Source organism: Psammomys obesus, unplaced genomic scaffold (assembly GCF_907164565.1).
Source record: "Psammomys obesus unplaced genomic scaffold, mPsaObe1.curated_primary_1811, whole genome shotgun sequence".
NCBI classification, from domain to species: Eukaryota; Metazoa; Chordata; class Mammalia; order Rodentia; family Muridae; genus Psammomys; species Psammomys obesus.
The window spans coordinates 50,583,643-50,606,279 of record NW_026585644.1 but is presented as its reverse complement, the minus strand read 5'-3'; the positions used below and the strand labels follow the sequence as shown (position 1 = coordinate 50,606,279).

General features: G+C 49.3%; 1 protein-coding gene across 3 annotated transcripts in view; it reads right to left on the bottom strand.

Annotated features, from left to right (window-relative positions):
- The window catches only part of Ttc7a (tetratricopeptide repeat domain 7A), a 102,070-nt gene that overhangs the window by 60,570 nt on the left and 18,863 nt on the right, over positions 1-22,637 (bottom strand). For 2 of the 3 annotated variants that reach the window (XM_055619378.1, XM_055619384.1), the window contains 5 exons: positions 16,480-16,610; positions 14,839-14,954; positions 2,266-2,344; positions 1,208-1,365; positions 652-715 (listed from right to left, as the gene is read on the bottom strand). In XM_055619378.1, coding sequence (XP_055475353.1) covers positions 652-715; positions 1,208-1,365; positions 2,266-2,344; positions 14,839-14,954; positions 16,480-16,610 — 548 coding nt within the window. Of the gene's footprint in view, positions 1-651; positions 716-1,207; positions 1,366-2,265; positions 2,345-14,838; positions 14,955-16,479; positions 16,611-19,840; positions 20,006-22,637 lie in introns of those variants that run through there. The other variant, XM_055619391.1, reaches the window with a different exon arrangement.

The following is a 22,637-nucleotide window of genomic DNA, read 5'->3' as shown; positions in this document are numbered from 1 at the left end:
CTTCTTTATTACCACCACCCCTTACTAAGACGTGAACTGCATGAGGGCAGGGGCTTGTCTCCATTTTGCTCACTGCTGCCTCTCTGGTTCTAGAACAGGGCCAGGCACAAGGCAGATAATCAACAGCTATTGCAAGAACGTGAATTCTATCCACACTTAACTCGAAGTTACCATTTCTTGAAGAGAAAACTGAGGCTCAAGAAGGCAGGATGACTGTCTCTGGCCCTCAGCTAACTAGCACAGCACTGGAGCCCGAATCTAGATCTTGTGCCTCCAAAACACTCCTTAAGCTTCAGCCCCGTATGTGAGCTCTCCCATCCGTCCCAGTGGCCAGCACACGGCTGCTCACTGCAGACTACTGATTTGTGAGAATCATTTCTTGTGATCCTAGAAGAGGTATTCATATGCACTCAGTCCCTACCCACCTGGGAACAGCCACTAGGTCTCTCAGCATAGCCCGGGCACAGCTCGTGGGGCCAAACCCAAGACTGATGAGACAGACTCACAGTGTGTGTGTAGGGAGGGCCAAGAAGCTCACATCTTCAGGGCATCCCTGGGAGGCAGAGCTGGACTAGGCCACGCATAGCCTGTGCCTACCCCATCGTTCTCCATAACCCCAACCCCCTGGGGTCAGTGGTGCCTGGGGCTTACCATGGACTCACTGATGAGCAGCAGCAAGAGGGCCTCCTCTATGTTGTCTTTTGGGCAGTAGAGGCTGGAAGACACAACAGCATCCCTGGCTGTAGCCCAGCCCACACCAACAGCACCTCTGGCCCTCAAGCGGTCCTTGTGCCCCAAGTCAACATCAGCCTGGTAAGGTGACCCTCTCCTGCATAATTCACAGGCACCGAATACCAGGTGCAGCTCCTAACAAGCCCCGGAATTCTGAACCTCAAAGGCTGCTGCTAGAAATGGCCCATCCATCCCCGGCCTGAGGTGAACCACGGGGAGGAAGCAAGAGGCTCTGCTGTTGGCTACAGACTCCACATTCAACTGGCACATCAGAGAGACGTGTCAGGAAACCTCCAAATGTGTGGCTTCCAGGAGCTATGAAGAATTCTCCCCCGACCCCACCAGAGAGTCTAAAATGTCGGCCTGGCACTGTGCAGGCTGGAGGCCAGGAAAGCAGGGTACAGTGAGGAGCCAGGGAACAGAGCCTGTACACACATTGAGACCAGCGTGGCACAACAGGGCAGGTGGCACTCACTTGTCTCCTTCATAGAGCTGAGGTTTGCGGAGGGTCTGGGTGACGAATGAGTTCTCCTCCTTGCTCATGAACTCAGGCAGAGGGTGGGACAGGGGGCTCCAGTAGCACTCCTCACTCAGGGAATGCAGCAGGACCCCTGCCAGGTGCCTGGCCGCCATCTGCCAGAGAGGGGGGAGACTCAGCTTGCCTGTGTGGTCGTCCGCACGCTGTCCCCGGCCTCCCGGGGGTCCCCACAACTCTACTCCCAAGTCCCTTATTTCTCAGTCCCTCTAGCATGGAAGCCTCCCACCTCTCCCATGGATGGCCTTGTATAGCTCTATCCCATTTTTTTCTCTCCTCTCCTAGCTCTAGGAACTGAAGACTCTGCAGTTCCTTCTAGAGGTGGGAGAAGGCCGGAGGCTGCAGGTACAGAAGACTTCCTAGAGACAGACAGTTGACCTAAAATTCTAGTGAGAATAATAAACAACAGAGAATAATAAAAACAGCTGTGGCTCTGATTTTGGAGACCCAAGGGTCTAGGAACACTGGCCTCACTTGGGATGTGAACGAAGAGTCAATGACATTTATTTTTATTTTATTTTTTGGTTTTTCAAGACACGGTTTAGATAAACAGATGTGTTAACAGCCCTGGCTATTCTGGAACTCACTCTGTAGACCAGGCTGTTCTTAAACTCAGAGAGATCTACCTGCCTCTACCTCCCGAGTGCTGGGCTTAAAGGCATGCGCCATTATACCTGGCTGATCAATGACATTTATTAAGATAATAAAAAAGCGAGCCATACCACATCTTGCTCATGCAAGGGATGGCGGCAGATTTCAACTGTTCTAATGCTAGGAGTCATTCATCTCCATTGCCCTGATGAAGAAGAGGGGGTGAAGAGGGTGCTTCCCAGGCTTGATGGAAAGTACCCTCGGAACAATTAACAATGCCTGCTGAGAGCAGAAGAGGATGGGCATAGGCATGCATATGACATCTCTAGGTCTCCTGCTAGCACTTGTGTTGTCTCCCACTGAAATTGACCTCTGCAAAAACCTGTCACAGCCAACAGCCACATTACCACTTTGAAGTTCTGCGTTGCTTTGGTCTCCACAGTCCTCAGAATCTCCCGGAGTTCCCTCATGCCTTTCACAATGTTCCTGGAGTTGAAGAGCAAAGGTGGGTTCATTGTTAGCCGAGCTCCACAGATACCCTTATAACCCAGCACCTATCAGGCAGCTTGTCTGATTGAGTTTTCTTTGAACACCTTCAATGGATAGGATGAAAACCAGAGTTGTAAATCCAGGACCCTCAAGGTCCAGAACTGATAAGCTGATGAGGGAGCCCCTAGCAACGCAGGGGCTCAAGACACCAAGACTCAGTACTACAAACAAGTCATCTTGGCCCAAGTGCTATGTTGGACTTTCTGGCTTCTTCATTTTAACCCTGCTGCAACTGGATCATGTTGAAATTCATCCTCATTGGTCCCTACCACTACAGCTTGCCTCACCTCGATGACCACACCAGCCAGGCCCATTCCCTCAGGGTGTTTGGCATGACCCACAGTGAGAAATAACCCTCAGATCACAACTCAGTGTTTGAGGATGCTTCCCTTCTCTAATGCTGGGTTCCTGATTCAGTACCTACGTGTAGTCAACTCTGACATGCCCTGACCTACTCCACTGCCTACTCTGCCTTTTTAAATGCTGGTTGCAGCCTACCTGCTCCACTTTGCAGCCCAAGTAGGTTGTGTCCTGGAGCTTGAAAGGGGTCTCAGGTTCTTGGAGGTGTCTGGAACCTCCCCCTAAGGCAGGGTCCTTAGCATGGCCTTCTGGAGCTGCCTGGCTGGCCTCCTCTCCCACATCTCAGTTCTCACCACATAAGCACGTGTTTCCTGGATGACTGTAGTTGTCAAAGTCACGTCTTAGGACTGGCTCCCCCACTGCCTTCGGCCTTTCCCCCACCATCCTTGAAGACATCAGTTCCAATATCATTCCTTCCTCTGTGACTTCGTTTTCCTTCCCACGGCACTGTATGCCTATTGGTTCCTCCTCTGAAGCACACACTGACCCACAAGGTCACTGTGGCTAGGTAAGACACTGGCTGTGGGCAAGAACTGTCTCATGTGTTCCCAAAGCTCTGGTCTATCGAAGCTCCTTCTATGAAGCAAGCTCAGGAGATGGCTCTGCTCATTTGAACAGAAGTTTCCTGGGACCACATCAGACAAGGGAAAGCAGAGGCTGCTGGGCCAGCACAGAGAGGGACCAAGCTGTAGCTGGGAACCAGGAAAGCCACTGTCACTCCCTAACTTCTCAGCCCCCAGGGCCTACAGTATGGCAAGATTGTGCAGATCAACCCCTTTGTGTTCAGAGAAACTTTGGAAGCTAAAAAAACGTACATGCTCCCAAGGTTGAAAGTGCAGACCTTTGTAAGTCTAAGAATGCAGACAGAGACTTGGAGTAAGGTCAGTCAGTATGCAGAAGAAACCACCATAAAGCAGGCGGGGAACCTCAGCCTCCTGAGGCTCAAGGCCCAATGTCACTAACTCTATCCTGCATCAAGAGCAAGCTTACCTCTTTGGCCTACGATCTCATCTGCAAAACATGGGCCTATGCTCAGCTCTGTGTCGCAAGACTCCTTGTTGGCATGCTACATTCTCAAATTTTACTACTAGTCCATCACCAGCATCATTATTTATGTAGTACTTTTGATTATATTTCTTTCTTTTTAACCTAGTAGATATCTTACTATCATTTTTTTTAAATGCTTGAAATCATGGGCTTGTTGTGCGAGTTGGGTTTTGTTTCTCAAAATATATTAAGTGCAGAAGTATTTTTAAGCAAAAGTAATTTTTACAAGCCAGTGTGTGTATTACTTAATTCCATCATGCTTATCACTAAAGGTGCTCAGCCTACACACTAGGAAATGATGAGTCAGACCAGAGCCTTTCAAAGTACAGTCAGTCCCTGGACCAGCAGAGTGCCAAGAACTTGTTAGAAATGAAAGTTCAGGGGCTGGAAGGATGGCTGGCTGGTTAAAGAGAGTCTGTTGTTCTTGCAGAGGACCCAGGTTTTGTTTCCAGCACCCGCAGGGGGCTCACAACCACCCATAACTCCAGTTCCAGGGGATCCAACTCCTTCTTTTGACCTCCATAGGTAAACATATAGCATATATACATTCTGGCAAAACACACAAACACATAAAAATAAACTAAAGAAATTTTAAAAAAGAAATGCAGGCTCTATGTCATGTCACTCCCCCACCCGACCCCACAAGAAAACTCAGGAACCACTGCAATGAGGAGACAGAAAGATTGTAAGAGCCAGAGGTCCAGATTAGAGCAGGATTTTCTAGGCATGACAGGACTTCTGCACTCTTGAACTCACAGCATCTGTAGTTGCCTGTACAGGATCATGCCAGTCAACATTCTAGCACGGACTGGGGAGGGCCCTGAGCCCCTACCCCTGGCTGAGGAGTTACTGACAGTTGAGGCTTCCAGAGATGGGAGGACCAGTTTTCTTTAAGGGTGTGGCTCCTGGTTTGGTCGACAACATTCCCCTGGATGTTCCCCCACACAGGAGCATATAATATATTCAATACAAATTGGACTGGGAAGATTATAAAAAAAATGAAAGAACATGAAGTGAGGAGCGGGTTAGGGGGGAGGGTGGACCTAGGAGGAGGTAAGATCAAAATACATTGCAAGCATGTATAAAATTCTCAAAGAATCAGTAAAAATATTTTTAAAAAGAAAAAGAAATACAAGTTCTGAGGCCCCACTACAATCTGTAATGGAAAACTCAGGTGGGAATCTGGCTTTGATCAAAGCCCCAGTACTTTCCAGGGGACATTCGAGTTTGAGAACTCTGACACAGATTTTGGCCCCCACCCCCACTAGGAGAACTAGTGTTCTCATAGTCAGAGAAGCCAGGTTTCAGAAGGGGCAACTGGGTATGGAAACACCACACTCGTGGAAATATGAGGTGGCTGCTACCTCTCCCTGACTATAGGAAGATCCCTCATTTCTTCGGAGCTGTTGGGAATGTGGTAAGACACACCAAAGCACACCAAGCCATGTGGCAGAGGTGTCCCTACAAACCATTCTTTCTCTTAATCGGGGTTCTGAATGCTCCGCTAATGACATCGTAACTTTCACTATACTTAACAAGGGTGCTCAGGAGCTAAATCACCACATCCATGTGTTTCTTGGATGACTATGTTTGACAAACAGGCACTAGCTTCAGAAGTGTTTGTCAAACAGGCCCTAGCTTCACAGTTGTCTCCCTCAACCTGAAGAACAGATGCCCCAGTAGACGGACCATGCCCACACAAGGGGGGACCATAAAGGCAGATATGGGCACTCCCAGGAAAGAGGTGATAAGCATCCTGACAGTTGGGTCCACAGGCCGAGGCAGGCCACTCCTGGGGCCTCGGGTGATTTTCCACTCAATGGGCGACCTGCCAGACTCTTCCTTGGCATGCTGGCCCAGGCTGCTACCAGGAGACTGGAGCCAAGAGTGCCTAATGTCTCTCCTTTCTCCGCCACAGGAGGGAGCATCGCTGCCAAAGAGTTTTCATGTCCCAAGACCAGCAGACAGGCTACTCCCGGATGCTGAGGAAGGGGTGCTGATGTCCAGGAACTGACCACTCCCAGGACACAAAGAAGGAACAGAGGCTGATTCTAACACAATCCTGTATCCCAAAGCCTTTTTGTTTGTTTGCCTGTTTTAATAATTTTCAGATCTATAAGAGATTTCAGCATCTGAATAAGTTCCCAGGAATGCTCTTGCAGAGTAAATCATCACCCTCAGGCGTTGTGAGTAAATCCCAACTATTATTTACTGCCTTTAAAGAAACAATCCACATAAGAGGTTGCAGCGGCCAGGGCCACACAGGGAGACTTGGGATTCTAGCCTAGGTTGCCTGGCTCTGCATGTTGACAATTTCCCCTGCTTCAGCTTGCCCCTCAAAGGAATGCCTAGGTGGGGGTTCTCAAACGTCGCAGATGGCCACAGCCTGAAAGCAATCCTAGCCCAACCTGCAGCTGCCTTCGCCAGGAGGAGCTGGGGCTTTCCCCAGCCATTTCTGGCTGCCCCGTGAGAAGCCAGCTTGAAAGATCTCTTTGTTCTGGTCTCTCCTGCTGACCTTTCTGAGCCAAGCTGCCCACTTTTAACAATATCCAAACAAAGCCTCAAATAAACCCTGGCCCAGAAACAGGCTGCATAGGGAGAAGCCAGGAAGCTGGTTATTCCAACTAAAGTCAAGTCCAGTTGGCCAAGAGGCGGGTGGTGTGTGTGTGTGTGTGTGTGTGTGTGTGTGTGTGTGTATACAGCTCAGCTTGCAGAGGACTTCAGGTGAAGGTGGGACACATAAACCACCAAGTCCTTCTTTTCCCACTAACCCGAAGTGCTACACATTTTCCAAAGCCCTTGACTATGTTCAGTCTTCAAAAATTTTCATAAGGCTCTATCACTTAAGTCCAAGGAGAATGCATGATGTACTCAATGCCCTTGAGAAATTACCACTGTGGCCAGGCATAGTGGCCCACACCTTTAATCCCAGCACTTGGGAGGCAGAGGCAGGTGGATCTCTGTGATTTCAAGGCCAGCCTGGTCTACACAGAGAAACCCTGTCTCCTATCTATCTATCTATCTATCTATCTATCTATCTATCTATCTATCTATCTATCTCTAAGATGCTTCCACTCCAACCCCTTCTAATGGGAAACTAAAGCCAGGTGCCTGTCTCTCTGGGAATCATGTGCCCAAGGCCGACAGGCTAATGCACAGCACTTTTAGCTCTGAGACCCCGGAGAAAGACAATATCTGTCTTCTCACCTGTACACTCACCCTTCCCTCTCCTAGCCATCTGAGCTCCAGGACTCCTGCGACTCATTTCACCATGGCATTAACAAAGTGCCTTCTGCATGCTAGGTGCCTGGCCAGCTGTGCTGTCTGCAAGTGGCAGTCAATGTGGAGCAAGTGAAGAGAGGCTGAATGAGTGAATATCCCGTCTATGGCCTTGCATATAAGGTGTCTGCGTTCTTTTAAAATAACTGTGCTCCTGATTTCCTGGGAACTTAGCGTTTTGCACACAGTAGGTGCTTAATGATGACTTGGCATAAAATGCTAAGTCAGGCAGAACTAATCACTGAGGGGACACTGGTACTACAAGCCTAATTAGAAGTCCCCATCTGAGGGCTGACGCTGTGCACAAGGGATTTCTGGCCAAGCGCCCTGAGGAGTGTGGCAAAGTGGCAAGTCCCAGCCACTGGAGGTCAAGGTCAGGCAAAGTTCAGCGGTTATCCAGATGTTCGTTTTCACCAGAGATTCAAACCATCTACCTCAAAAACAAAATTTCCCACCTCGAGAGTGAAGCCAGGCATGAAAGACCGAGGATGCTGGGCATAGAGCTCACCCAGGCAGTGGGCTTTCTGTTCCAGCAAGTTAGGGAAGGTGAGGAAATGGGCACAAGCATCAAACACAGGTTGTGCCTAGAGAGAGGGTTTCTTGTCCCCCAGAGCAGACCACCAACATCGAAGGCAGGGAGGCATAGCACAGGCTTTTCTGGACTCTGAAACCCAGTGGGAACAATCTTGGCCCCTCACTCCAGGCCTGCAGATACATGGCCACTGAGAACAAGACAACATTACTGCCTATTTAAAGTGACACTTAGCACCTGGAAGAAAAGGTAGGGCAACTTGGGGGTAAGAGATTGATTGACTGATTGACTGACTGATTGATTACAGGTCTAAAGGAGCCACTTAGCTGGGGTGGGAGTGAGGTGACTCCCTCTGTTCTCCCTTGTTTGGGGTTCAGTGTAAAGTACCCCTTAGTAATTAAACAATACATTATAAAAAGCACATAGCCCACCTGGCTCACACTCACCCCAACCCTGAGTATAAAATGGGTCCTGCTAGTTCTAAGCACAAGGAAGGGGAACAACAACCTAAAGAGAAATGTCTGCTTGCCTGCGAGGTGTGAAGGAGCAGAGCTGTTCTAATTCCTGCTCTTGGTAGGTACCTGGGGCCCTCAGTCCTGCTGTGGTCCCAGCACTGGGGACACCAGCTTTCTTGGCTCACATTGTGTTACTTTGCCCACCTCCCAGTCCTCTGCTGCCTCACCCCTGGAACTGCTCCTTGCAGACCCAAGCGCCTTCCTGAGCCTCCTTGACAAGTATCACTCCGGGGCCAACTGCCTGTCTGCGCCCTCTCCAGTGTTCAGAAAGGCGCCCCCTCCCGGAGGCCCAGTGGCCACAGAACTGTCTGGGGCCAGGCTCCAACTGGAATCCATGCCTGCCCTCTAGTGGCTCAGAGGAGAAGTGAAGGCCCTCAGGCTTCCTGGGCCCCAGCCTGTTCACTGGGGCTTTCTAACTGAGGTCAGTTAGGAACACTATCACCACAGCACAAAGGGCGGGCTTCATCTGGAGGAATCAGCTGCTAAATCAATAGGGCAAGGCCCCTGGAAAGAATGAGTGTCACTCAGACATATGAGTAACTTCCTATCAGCCTCAGCCTTAACCAGGTTGAAAGAAACCTAGGCTTCTGGAACATGAGGAAAACTGTGGGGACCAAGCAAATGCCACCCACTGTGAACAGTGGACAAGACCAGTCTTGGGCATAATAACATCCTTTACTGGGCAGGGGGCAGCACAGGCGGAGGCAGGGGAAGGTTCTGCTGAGGGAAGGGCTCATGTGGGCCGGTGGGGGCTGCTTGATCTGGCCCCACCCCATTCGTAGCAGAGGATCCTCCCCGAGGACCAAGCCAAGGTTCTACTAAAGGAAGCTCCTTTGACACAGAGCAACACCACAGCCAGCTCCAACCCCACACACCTCAGCCACCTCTGGAGTTCACCCTGTCCCAGGCAGCAGCCCACTCCTGCTTCTGGGGCCTACCTGAACTTCACAGGTCCAACCACACAGCAAAGGTGAACACCTGTACACAGCGGGTACTGGGGGCTCTTTAGGAATGAGCTGCTGGGTGGCCTCTGCTCTCTCAGGACCAGTCCTGTTCCTCCACTGGTCTAGAAACCTCCCGCACACTGAAAGGGTTTATCTTACTTTCCCAGGAACTCAGATGGGCAGGGCTGTAACTTAATGGACTCACCCTAGAACTTCTGCCTTTTAGGCTAAGACAATAGTTCTAGCACTTTACGCTAAAACAATGGTTCTCAACTGGGGGCTGCCTGCCCTCTCACCCCAGCATGCACCTGTGCCTGTGGATATATTTTTGGTTGTCATTCTTGGTGGAGTGCTTCTGGTGTCTAATGGGTAAACGCCAGAGATGTTGATAAAACCTACCATGGCCCAGACAGCCCCCAAAACTAACACAAAAACAGTGTTAAGGCAGAGAGAGAAATTTTGGGCTAAGGAAACTAATATATTTATTTAAGAACAATATTAGAACCTGTGATCCCCCAGGGTTTGGACAATAATGTGTACTTACAAAGGTCAAGTGGGCAGGGTGTGCTGGGTTGGGATTATGTAATGAGCACAGCCTTAGGTGGAGGGTTGGACTCAGGTACATGCCAGCTTCCAAGGCTTTATGGGACCTAACGGCCTGTGACTTCAGACAAGTTCCTTTCCTCTTCTTTTCCTTGGTAAAATTGGGACTGCATCTGTTCCACCTTCACAGGATTACACAGAAGGGCAACAGGCTTCTGCCAGTCTCACAGGGAGCAAATAACAGCTACTAGTATAAGAAAAGGGTTCCAAGAAATAACTTGTAACCCAGATGGGCCCAGAGCACTATAGCCTGTGCTTAGAATGTCTGTAAATGCAGAGCCCAGGGCTGGCCTGCATGGGGCCACAGGAAATGTTGAGAGGGCTGAGTAACTGCCCTGTGTCCTGGGGACTTCTGCTCACTCCCAGAGAGTTTTGAGCTGTTTCCTTGGCAAGAAATGATGATTAATTTCCATTCCTCTCTATGCGCCGTGGCTAGGGTGGAGCCAGTGTCTTGGCTTCTGGGACTGAAATATGTGCTTCAGGGGCAAAAGAGATGAAGGGAGGGGAGCCGAGTGACTTGGAACAGAAAAGCATCAGGACTGGCTTGCCCTTTCAGAGAGAGTGTGGCAAATCAACACCTCACCTGCCGGGGGCACCTCCTGCCCGCTCTCTCTCACATTCTTCCTGCCTGAGTATGCAGAATGCAGAAGGGAGCAAACAGGTAGCTGGGGTACACTAAGGAGGGAGGAACTGCAGCCAGAGCCAGCCTGAGCATGTGACTGAGTCACGAGGGGCAAAGGGAACCAAATCAGTGCACTGAGTTCATGGACCTGAATGCCAAACCAGGGCACAGTCCTTCACACACTGCTCAGAAGGCCAGCATACCTTTCCACACCCCAAACCTCGGAAAGGGGTGGGTCCAAGGGCCCTCAGACCTGTCCCAGAGTCTTGGTGGGTGGGGTTGAGCCGATTACTCCACAACTACAAGGCCTGTCCTTCAGGAGAGAAGTAGGGTCACATGACCTTCAGGGGCGTATCTGCCAGGCATGTGATCCAGTCAGGCACCCAACAGATGCATGATACCCAACTGCTCTTTCTCTCCTTCCCTCCGGGCTGTCCTTGATGCTCTAACATCGCTACACTTGTAGAATCAAAGTAAAGAGGGGGGAGGCGGGAAAGCATCATGGTGTTTGTTGCGGGTGGAGGGGTTGGGGTGAGGTTACAGCAATACCTCCCCAGACAGATTAATCCTATTCGTCTCCCACTGGCCCCTCACAGTCCCCTGAATGACAGGAGTAGAGGGGGTAGAGCCAAAGAGTAAAGGAACTCATTCAGGGTAACTGAGCAGCCTCTGATTTCAGGTCCCCTTGTGACTTTCTCTAGCAGCTACTGACTTTCCACATCAGGAGCCTGGCCACAGCATCAGCCGAGCGTGAACAGGCTCTGGGAGACCAAAGCTAAGCCTCAGGCATGTGGAGGGTGGGGTGAGGTCGTAAGACCAGGACTTATTCTATGAGCAGTGCAGCCTATCAGTAAGAGTGCCAGCTATGGACTGTGGATGCAGCTCGGCCGGTAGAGCACTCATTCGGCATGCACGGAACTGTGGGTTCGAGCCCAGCACCACATAAACCGGTTGTGGTGGCACACACCTGTAATGCCAGCACTCAGAATATGGAGGTGGAAAGATCGGGGGCTCAAGATCATTCCCAGCTGCACAGAGTTCAAAAAGGAACTCTAGCTCCAAATACCAGTCAGACAGATGCCACGTGTGTAATCTTAGCTCCAGCCAAGACAAGCTACTTTTGTTCTCTGTGCCTCAGTTTCTGATATGAAAAGTAGCAATGCTAACTACGGTCTACCTCAGAGAGCTGTTGGAAGGACTAAAATATGCAAGCAAAGTACTTAACAAATGCCTGCTGGAAATTTAACATGTGGTTATGTGGCACAATTATTATAAAGACTGTTTACTAAATGAATGTTTAGAGACAGAGTATTGATTAGAACTGTCCCTACAAATTTTATTGCACCAGGCTTCCATATATAAGAACATCCTCACTTTCATTTCTGTCCTGCAGGCTCCTGTCAACGCCTAAGCTCTACAGTAGGGGTCAGTACAGTTTTCTATTAAGGCAGAGAGATGGTAAATAGAGCTGAGTGTACTGGTGTGCACCTAGAGTTACAGGACAGCTAGGGCTACACAGCGAGACTTGAAATACCCCAACTACCTCAAAGAAAGAGAGAGAGAGAGAGAGAGAGAGAGAGAGAGAAAGAAAGAAAGAAAGAAAGAAAGAAAGAAAGAAAGAAAGAAAGAAAGGGAAAGACTAAGAAAAAAGAGAAATACCATTTTGCTCTAAGGTTTCCAAACACTCAGATCTGTAAAGAGACAATGAAGGATGGATGGGTGGATGGATGGATGGATGGATGGATAGGTGGGTGGGTGGATGGGTGTGGCTGTTCTAATGACATCTTTATTTACAGAAAGAGACTATAGCATATCTGCTTCGAAGGTTCACACTGGGCTTCATAAGAGGCTGACAGCCTTAACCAAATGACCCCTGACCCTCCCTCAAAGCTCTGCGGCAGGTAGCTGAAGGTGGCATCACCTTTCCCTGCCCTTGAAAGCTTCTAACTAGCAACTGAAGAGGCTTCTGAGGGGAAGGGTGCCAGATGGCCTCCCAGACCTACAGCAAGACCAGGACAATTGCAAACCCCGCTACAGTCTCTGGGCCGTAAAAACAGGAACCAGATTGCTACTCCACTGTCTCTGAAACTGATGATGAGCATCTGGAAAAGCAAACAAACAAAAAACAAAACAGATGTGGAGGTAAGCAGGGACAGCTGGGCTCCTCCATGCCTTTTGTAATCTGGGGGGCCTCTATAGCCACAGGTGGTCTGGGATGGGCCCAACCCTGAGCAGTGAACTGCCTGGGCTTTCTAGGCCTTCAGATCCACACGTCTGTGTCAAATGGGTACAATGACACTGCCTGGCCTTGTACCTAAGAGACTATAATAAGAAAAACTGAAGGTGTAAAATTTATATCCAGGCTACCAGCCTAGCCAACCATGAACTGCATGGAAAAAAAAAATTAAAAAAAAAAAAAAAAAAAAAACCTAAAAATAGCTGACCAGTGTTCCTGTTTTTGATGTTCTAAGCAGTTGTCACACCAGCATTCTGGCAGGTGTTCATTTATGGCTTAATACCCACAATGCTGTGGGGCAGGCATGGACCTCCCCACTATTTCACAATCGAGGGAAACAGGCTGGCGGTGAGGGGACATGCTCATGGCCACACAGGCTCCGGCAGCAGAGTGTGTCTTGGTTTCCAAGGGTGCTGGCTTTTATGGAAGGCATTACATAGGCATGGCTGGTCAAAGCCGGCAATCACTGGTGAGCAACTTAACCTTAAGCCTCTCGCTGACCCTTTACAGAGAAAACTTGTGGCCCCTGCCCTGGAAAACCACTAGGGACATTTTGGGGTCTATTGCCTGTGTTTTCCAATGCATACAGGTATAGATTTACTTCTCCCCACTTCTAAACACAACAAAATACTATTCTAAAGTACGTGCTGCTTGTAGCTGTGAGCCTCTCATGTTCCTGGCCTCTTTTCTTTCTCACAACATTGCCTGCTTTTTGGGGGGAGAGAACTGTGGCTGAGTCCATTACTCCTGTAGTCAACCCAGGGCTGTGTAGACACAGAAACACAATGACCTGCCACTGTGGCTGCAGGCTTTAGCTAGGCCCTCGGTAGAGACTCGTGGGAACCAGGGAAAGCTGACCTCCAGGAAAGGGTTCTGGCCAAAGAAAGCCGAGGAAAGAATGAGTTGAAAGACACAGACTCTTGACAGGAGACGAAACAGAGCAGGTGGTAGACCTTTAGGAGGAGGCAAAAGCTGTAAAGTCATCTGGACCTTATTCCATCCGAGTCTCCTGTTTGTAGGCATTATTTGGTATTTGGGTATTCCAAGTGCCTTGGGCCTCCAGCACAGCAATCAGCATTTCTATCCAAGGGCTTCCCTGAACAGTCAGAACTACATCAATTTCAGGATGTGGGATGCCTCTCAACTCTGTCCTCAATGCCTAGAATACAAGAGTCCTTTCCCAGATTCGGAGTTCAGCTAAGCGAGGCCACTCTTGGGAGGTAGAAGTAGCTGAAATGGACGTTGGCAAGCACGTGGCCTGGCTTTGGGAGACCTATGTCTGTCTCTCTCCCCTCCCACTCTTGACGTTGGGCATGCTAAGGGGGGAGGGGCACTATATGGAGCCCTGAGCAGAATAAAGGGGTCCCAGGCAGAAGCAGAAGCACTTCGCCCCCTCACACACCTCATGCCTGGTAGGCCACCAGGACAGAAAGCCCTGGAGTCACCACCTTTGGAAGTGAATCCACTCTGCTGTCAGAACCTGTGTGGCCATGGAAGTCCCCAAGCTCTCCAAACCCGTTTCCCAGGCTTGTGAAAAAGCAGGCAGGGCCATGCCTGCCCCGCAGCATTCTGGGTATCAACCATAAGCATGCTGGTGTCACAACTCAGAGCATCCAGGAGGGGTCTGGGGAGCTTTGGGGCTGCAGGACACAGGGAGGTGGCTTACTGAGAGGGCATGGAGCCTCCAGGCCATCTAGCAATCTCTTCCCCTGGGTCACTGTGTGAGAGCTGGTAACCTAGGAAATGAGAGGCTCTTAGGCCTGTTTACTGCTCTAGCAAGTCACTGAACCGAGGAGGTCATAAGGGCTGTGGTTTGCAGGCAAGTGGGACAGAAGCTGTGGGTGACCTGATACCCGTCATTTGTGAGTGGCACCTAGAGTAACTAGTGGATGGTCTACGGCTTTGAGCCTATTGGTTAATGTTAAGGTTGAAATAAATTGCAAGGGACTGAACTCATTGTGGGTGGGGGGAAAAAACCCGCCTTTCATCATAGATGTGGTCTGTTTTGAGAACAGGAGTAGAGTAATGCAGTATTTGGTTTTTCTAACTAAACGGATGCCACGTACAAGAATTATCTACTCAAACACAGGTTAAATGAAAAGAATGAAATGACAATTTTACACAATGCATCACACCAAAATTGACGCAGGAGCTTTAAAGACCTCTCAGCTCCTACAACTCGGTCCTCTGAATACCTTATGTGACGAGACATGACCCAAGCCAGCCCTACGCAGTCCTGTAGGAGAGCGCCCATGCGCACACACACAGTCTCGCTGGGCCAACAGCTACCTACCCTTTCTTCAGGTTCTTCACGTATGCGCTCTGGAGCGCAGCTTCCAAGAAGTAAGTGAGCTCATAGTCAACCGAGGGACTGACTTTCAGGTGTCTTGATGTGCTGTTGTTTGAAGTCTGAGAAGGGAAGGGCAAACGGACAGTGGTCATCCGAGAGTTCAGCGGAGCCCTGGGAGTCCTGGCTGGACATAAGGTACTCTCTACATTGACCAGCATGTGGCTTGAAGGGGAAAAAGATAAACAGAAGGAGCTTCTGATCCCCCCTCCCCCACTGTCTGCCAACGCTGCAAACGCCCTTCGTGGGGGATCAACTCAACCAGATCTCTTAGCAGCCTCTGCCAGAAAAAGGGTCCTGACTGCAGCCTCTCCCCCTCTTTTCTTGATATCCAACCAAGCTCAGAAGCTCCAGGGCACTCCCAAAGGGGTATTTCGCCCCAAGAGGACATCTGGTTATTCTATTTCAGGGTATGAGATTCTGATGTCCAGAGGTTCTGAACAGCAATGCTGCCAACATCAGACAATACTAGGGTGTCCCCATTGCAAAGAAGATTCCAATTCAAACGTGAATAGCACCGGGTCAAAAGTCCCTTGACTAAGGACATAACTGGACCCAGGCGGACTGCTCTGCAGGGGGCCATCACAAGAACAGCTGGCAGCAGACTCTGCCATTTACACAGCAGAAGACATTCAGGTGTCTCCTGGGCTCTCATGCCTCTCAGCTCCCACCCACCACTCCGTCACATGCCAGTTATAACTCACAAAGCTAAAGAACCTTCCAGCTAACAGCGACTAAATATCTACAGAGCAGAATTTCTGCTTGAGCACTACAAAAATGCACGCAAGTGTTGGAGATTATGCCGTGGAGTTCCTGCCAACACTACACATTGACTGCATGAACTGCTGCTGTGTAACCTCTCTCAGCTGGACCTTCATCTGAAAAAACATGGGATAACAGCAGCATCTGTTTTATCCCGCAGTGAGAGGGTTAAGTGATAAAGGGCATGTGTAGCACTCAGGGTACCAGCATAAAAGCAGGTACTCAATACAGGAGGGAGCTGGCGCCCTATGTACAAACAAGACAGTCCACTGTGGGAGGGTGGGAACTGTGGGGCTGAGAATTCATTCAAGTCCTGCTGGCTGCTCTTCATCTACCTCTGAAAGGCTTGGAGAATGGGCACCACAGCCCATCTTCTCTGGAAGTTCAGCAAAGCTCTCCTGCAGTGTCAGAAAGCAGGGAAGGAGGCTGAATGGCAAGAATCTGCCTGACCCTGTGCTATCCAAGAGCCCAGTGCTCTGATCTCTCTAAACCTCATTTGCTACACAAGACTGCACCTCTGTCACACCTCTGTCCCAGGGCTGCTGTCAGGAGCAAGTGAATAGATACAAATAAGTTGTTACTGCTGGCCCTGCAAGCTCAGGGGTTCCAGGTCCCTCACAGGAGACAAGGACCCACTTTTGTATTAAACATCTCCTTTTGTGGTGAAGTCCCTAACAGAGTCAGTGTAACATAATGAGTGTTTCCACCAAAGAAGTGGAGTGTCGGGAGAGGAGGTGCATTCTCCTAATCCCCAGGAGGACAAAGAGGCATTGCACTCACTGTGAGAGAGCAGCTGTCTGCACAGCACCCCTATTCCCAGCTCACCTTCTCCAGCTCCTGCAGGAACACCTGAGCTACCCGGGAGGCCCTCTCAAAACAGGCCACCACTTCCTCCTCGCGCTCAGTCAGGCGGATGTGGGAGGCAACGGAGCTGGGCACGCGTTCCAGGGAGAGGCCTGCAGGGGAAACAGAGAACCTCAGACCTGCCCTGCTTAGTCCTGCACTCCAGGCCCTTCCCACGGACACAGGGGAGGTGCATCTGAGGGGATACACAGTATGGAGCAGCCAGTGTGAGGCCAAGGTCCACGGAGGGGAAGGCAAAGCTGAAGCAACAGTGGTGTTAGCAGCAGCCGGAAGCAAGAGATGACCCAAGAATGGGCACCAAGGCCCGACATGGTGAGTCCTACTGTGCCAACCCTGCCCATCCTTGTAGTACAAGATCAGTCCCGTGGAGCCGATTGTCTGCTCCTGGGAGTCATCTGTGTTGACAAGCTATCTGCTTGCAGTGGACACCCATCGTTCAGGCCCCTGTCTTTCAGCAGTAGCAACCCACTTTCCCTCTGATCACCCCTCCAAGGTCTCAGCATGAGAACATGGTAACAGGATAGGGGTAGGAACATGGCCCAACGTGAGCCCATAGAAATCAGTCTCGTGATTGTTCCTCATTCCCTGGCATTGTGGAGCGGGCACCAGAGGCTAACCTGGAAATGCTAGAGGAAATGCCTTGAAAGAAGTGTAGGGCTGGTTCAGTAGTTAAGAGCATTTGTTGCTCTTCTGGAGGGCTGAGGTTCTATTCCTAACACCCACACGGTGGCTCACCACCTTCTACAACTCTGGTCCCAGGGGATCGAGTGCCCTCTGACTTCAGTGGGCACCAGGCATGCATGTGGCTTATAGAATGAAGGCAAAACATTTGTACACGTAAAATAAAAAAATAAATCTAATGTTTGACACCTAGCAGGACTTGGTGGCACATGGTTAGCACTCAAGGGGCTGAGGAAGGATCATGAGTTTGAGGGCTACCTGAGTCAACTTACTGAGACCTCATCTCAAGAAAACAAAAACACCAAACCACCCAGCCAAAAACAGTGTCTACAGAGTGGCTATAAATGACACCACTCAATCACATATGTAAAAATGATAAAGTTTTACATCATGTCATTTTCTTTACTACAGTGAGAATGTATTTAAATTAATAAGCATATAGCTCCAAGGGCCAAATAAAAATTAATGAATCTATTTGCCAAAGACAACAAAGGAAAAGCATTGTTGGTCATACTGGGGGTGGAGGAGAGAGAAAGTCCACATAGAATAATGATCGGACGTGACAGAAAAGCGCAGATTCCAAAATACAGTGTTGGAACGCCGGGGTGCTGCTTTCTCTGAAGCTCTACCTACCAGCAATGTCCTAGTGTAAGCCAACATTCATCCATCCCACATACATTCTTTTTCTTTCTTTCCTTCCTCTTTCTTCCCCCTCCACCCCCACTCCCGGCTTTGTTGAGCTGTTTCTGTCGTTTGCATAGACTAGAGACCACTGCCCTTGGGACTAGGGTTCCCAATGGGCGGAATCAATGTGTCTGTCACCTTTGTGCCCCATATAGCCTTGTGTCTATCAGACACCGAAGACAACTAATTAACGGAGCAGATCGGGAGCACAGTCCTCTAAGCCTCAACAACTAGATGGTCGTGTCCCCCTCCCATCTCTCCAGTGCGTGGCCACAATGGTCTCACTTCACTCTAACCCCAACTGCACACTGCTTCCAAGGGGACCTTTTCAAAGGAGGTCTCCCTGCTATAGAGAAGGTCTAAACTCGGGGTGCTTCACACCACGCCCTCTAAGACCCATCAGGATCACCTCTCCAAACCTCTCTTCTTACCCCACCTGCTTCATCCTGCTGGCCTGCCCAAGTTGTTCTTCCCACCTGGATTTCACCACATCCATGAAGTTACCTTCTGACCTACTGAATGCCCCAAGCCAGCCGTTGTCCTTTCTCAGCCCTGGCTTATATCTCTCATGCCTCACTATTTCTTATGCTCATTTTTCATATGATTTCCCAAGTAGATGGCAGCTCCTCCTGGTGCCAGCTTAATGGTGTTCAGCTGTCCCCCACCTGGTACATGGTAGGTACCAGACAAGTACAGGCTGTCCGGGTGGAAGAAAAAAGTCCAATCATGGCCAACAGAGTACAAAGTGCTCTGCAAATACAAGGAAAGGAATTAGCAGTTTTTCTTGGCTAGATATCAACACATACAGATTCAGTGTGACCTTGTTCTCTTGCCAGGCTGGGGTGTGACCACATCCAAAGTCTGGGAACCTCAGCCTGGGGGAAGGTAGGCGCAGAAAATGAGGGTCTTTGCTCAACACAAAGACCTAGTTCCCAGGTCACTGAGTGTCAACATGGAGAGCAAAAAGCTCCTCACTCTGGAGGGGCAGGGAGGAGGAACAAAGAAGGCAGGAAGCAAGCGCCATCACTTCTTCTACAGCTGGCTTGACCTTCCGCACCCCAGGTGTGCCACTTGTCACCACTCAAGAAGGTAGGACAAAAGCAAAGCCGATCAAGAAGACCAGCCCAGAAGACTAACTGCGGGTTATAGCCAGGACTTAGCCAGTTCTGAGGAGATGCAGAGTGGATCTGCCCTAAGGTAGCAGTCCTAAGTCCCCAGAGACTTGCCCTGGCGGACTCCCTTCTGCACACTTCTAGGTCAGGCTGCTGGCTCAAGTCTCCCATGATCTGGCTCCCGCAAAGGAGAACTGAGGTCACTGTGGGCCTCCACCTTCCCTGTACTACAACTGTCCCCATTCCCAGAGCCCCTGCCCCCAGCCAGAGCTTACCACCATGCTTTTCCAAGAATTAAGTGCACTGTTTCTAGTAGGCTCAAAGCAAAAACTACCTCCTCCCTGAGACCCTCTGTGGTATTTAGTTAGTATAGACTAGCACACTGATGACATTGTCTGTGCCTCTGAGGACATCTATAAAAAGGATTTTCTAGACTGGGTAAACAGAGGCAGGAAGACTCACCCCAAATGTGGGCACAACCGTTCTATGGAATATGGTTACAGAACAGTATTCACTGCTCTGTTTCCTGACTGGGAATGTAACGTGACCAGCCATGCCTTCCCTTGCCATCATCGGATTTCTGCTCCAACCTTAAGCTGAAATAAACCCTTTCTTCCTTGAGTTGCCTTTGTCAGTGATCTGTCTCGGCAACTAGGAAAGCAACTAATCCCGTCTCCAGGCTGTTAAGTTCCCTTCCCTCTGACTCAGCAGAGAATGTTCACTGCATTTCCCTCTTTGTGTCTGGTTATCTGGGTGGTTCTGCAATGGAACACAGACTGGCACATCCTAGGCAGAGCTCTACCAATGCTCGACATCTCCAGCCCCCATATCTCCTGTGTACGTACCTTTGCCCTGTCTCGTCACCATGCTATTTCTGATTGATCTTTCCAGCCCAGCAACAGCTCAAAGCTCGTTGTTTGGAGAGTACATGGAAATGAGCAAACAGAAATGAGCAAAGTCAGGCATGCTGAATGTGGTGCCTGCAGGGAGAGGCTCTTCCTCCATTAAAAAAAAAAAAAAAAAAACTTCTTAAAGAACTCACAAACAAACTATGGCAGATCCCTGAGGCTTTCTTCTCAGCTAGCAACAACTGTTTAGTGAGTTCCAAACCAGTGAGAGCCCCTGTCTCAAAAAAAGGAAGACAGCCTCTGAGGAGTAAGACCCAAGACTGTCCTCTGGCATGCACACGCATCTGCAGAACACACATGTGCAGCTACACAATGCACACATGCACACAAACATTGACATACATTTATTTCTTAGAGATTATAATATTCAGGAATGGAGAGATGGCTCAGTGGTTAAGAGCACTGGCTGTTCTTCCATAGAACCTGAGTTCAAATCCCAACACCCACATGGCAGCTCACACCTATCTGTAACTCCAGTTCCAGGAGATACACACACAGACATACACACAAGCAAAACACCAATGCACATAAAATAAAAATAAAATTTTTTAAATTATAATATTCAAATGAAGCAAGCTGTCAAAAACTGCATACTATATGATTTCACTAGTGAGAGAGAAACAGCGGTCACCTGGGGTACACGGTGAGGCTCAGCTGGGAAGGGGTGCTAAGAACCCTTCTAGGATAGAGGGAATACTCTACTTCTATGGTGTTGGCTCTGTAGGTGTTCACACTAGTCCAAATCATCAGATCATACACTTGCAATATGCACCTCACTAATATGGAATTGTATATGAAAATATGGAGATAATGTCTATTTATAAAGAAGTAAAAGATGGAGGTCAAGCAGATATATTCAATGAGGTGAGCCTCTGTAGGATTGTTTTTAATTTGTTTTTATTTTAAGTGTATGGGTGCTTTGCATGTCTGTACATGTATGTCTGCACATGTCTGTCTATGCACCGTGTGTGTGCCTTGTGTCCAGGGGCCAGAGGACGGTGTTGAATCCCCTGGGACTAGAGTTAAAGATGGTTGTGAACCACCATGTGGGTGGTGCAAATTGAACCTGGATCCTCTGGAAAAGCAGTCTGTGCTCTTAACCACTGAGCCATCCCTCCAGACCCTGTAAGATAACTTTCAACATGCTTAAGACCAGTTCGTAGAGCCAGATGTCCTTGGGTCTAACTGCTCAGAAGGCCCACTTCCTGCCCAGTGTTTGGAAACCTACACCAATCCTGAGAGTTCCCCTTTTCCCATGGGTCCTTCTGCATAAGCGGCCAAATGATAGCACAGCACCAGGTCCAAGTGGAGACATGCAACTCTTGAGGCCACCTCAAAGTTCCTGGGGGTTGGGGACCAACCCTGTGGTTTGGGAGGAAGCCAATAGCTCCCAGGAAATGCCAGGCACTGCTTCCTGTGTCACACTGGCAGATAGCGACTTTCTCTGAAAACTCACAAACCAACAAGCCAAGGAAAGGCTTCTCTCAAAGGAGCTGGTGAGCTCTGCATTTTTCAGGCCCAACCCTGGGCTTGGCACCAGGCTGGTCCCAGCTCCTGTGTGGGATGACTCACATCCCTGAAGCAGGCCTTCCAACTAGGCCCACCCTTGAAGCCTTGGGTCCTGGATACACAAGTGGAGACAGGAGGCTTTCTTTGCTAGGAAACTCCCTTTCCCAAAGGGTAACATTCTTCACCCATCCACCCACCCACCCTCCAGTGAAAGAGGACCCACAGCACCTAGAGATGTTCAATCTTGGATTTACCAAGCATGGGGACCCTGAGTGGCAGGGGAGAGGGTCTGGTAGGCAATGGCTGTCACAGATTACACTCAAAAGTGGTAACTGTGGGAATATAAGAGAGTGGAAATGGTAGGAAACAGCGTCAGTCTGCCTCCATGAGCAGACTGAAAAGAAATGAACTGAAATCTGGGTCTTGAAGATATTTTTATACGTACAGATTCACAGCACTATTATTTATTAACAGCCCCAAGGGGGAAATACTCCAAGTATCCACTGACAGATGATTGTACAACAGTATCAGCCGGACACGACCCAGACTCTGTGCAATTCTAATTAAATGAATTAAAAAAAATTACATAAAATAAAAGGATGGGGTGGTAGGGTATTGAAAGAGGAAGTACTGTTTAATGAACACAGTTTCAGTTTTACAGGAAAAGGAGTTCTGGAGATGGATTGCACAACACTGTCTGCCCAGTGCTGAAATGCATGCTTTAGCCTCAAGGACGACCAGGTCCTCCTGGCTCTACCTTCCAAGTGCTGGGATTATAAGCATGTGCCACTTATGCGGTGCTGGGGAACAAACCCAGGCCTTTGTATAAGATGGGTAAGCATTCTACGAACTGAGTTACATTCCTAACCCTAATGTTATTATTTTTAAGATTTATTTTATTTTTATTTTATGTATATGAACTTTTGCCTGCATGTCCCTATATGCATGCCTGGTGCCTGTGGACACAAGAAGGCATCATCGGCCATATCCACTAGGACTGGAGTCACAGGTGGTAGTGAATCTCCATGTGAATGCCTGGAACAGTATGGAGGAGGTCCTCTGCAAGGGTGGCAAGTGTTCTTAACCACGGAGCCATCTCTCCAGCCCCTCATAAAATATTTTTGAAATCATTTTCAGACAGGGCCTCTGTGATACCCAAATCTGCAAAGCTCCTGCTTCAGCCTCTCCAGCAGCTAGGACTGCAACCTGTTAGGTTTTCAGAATG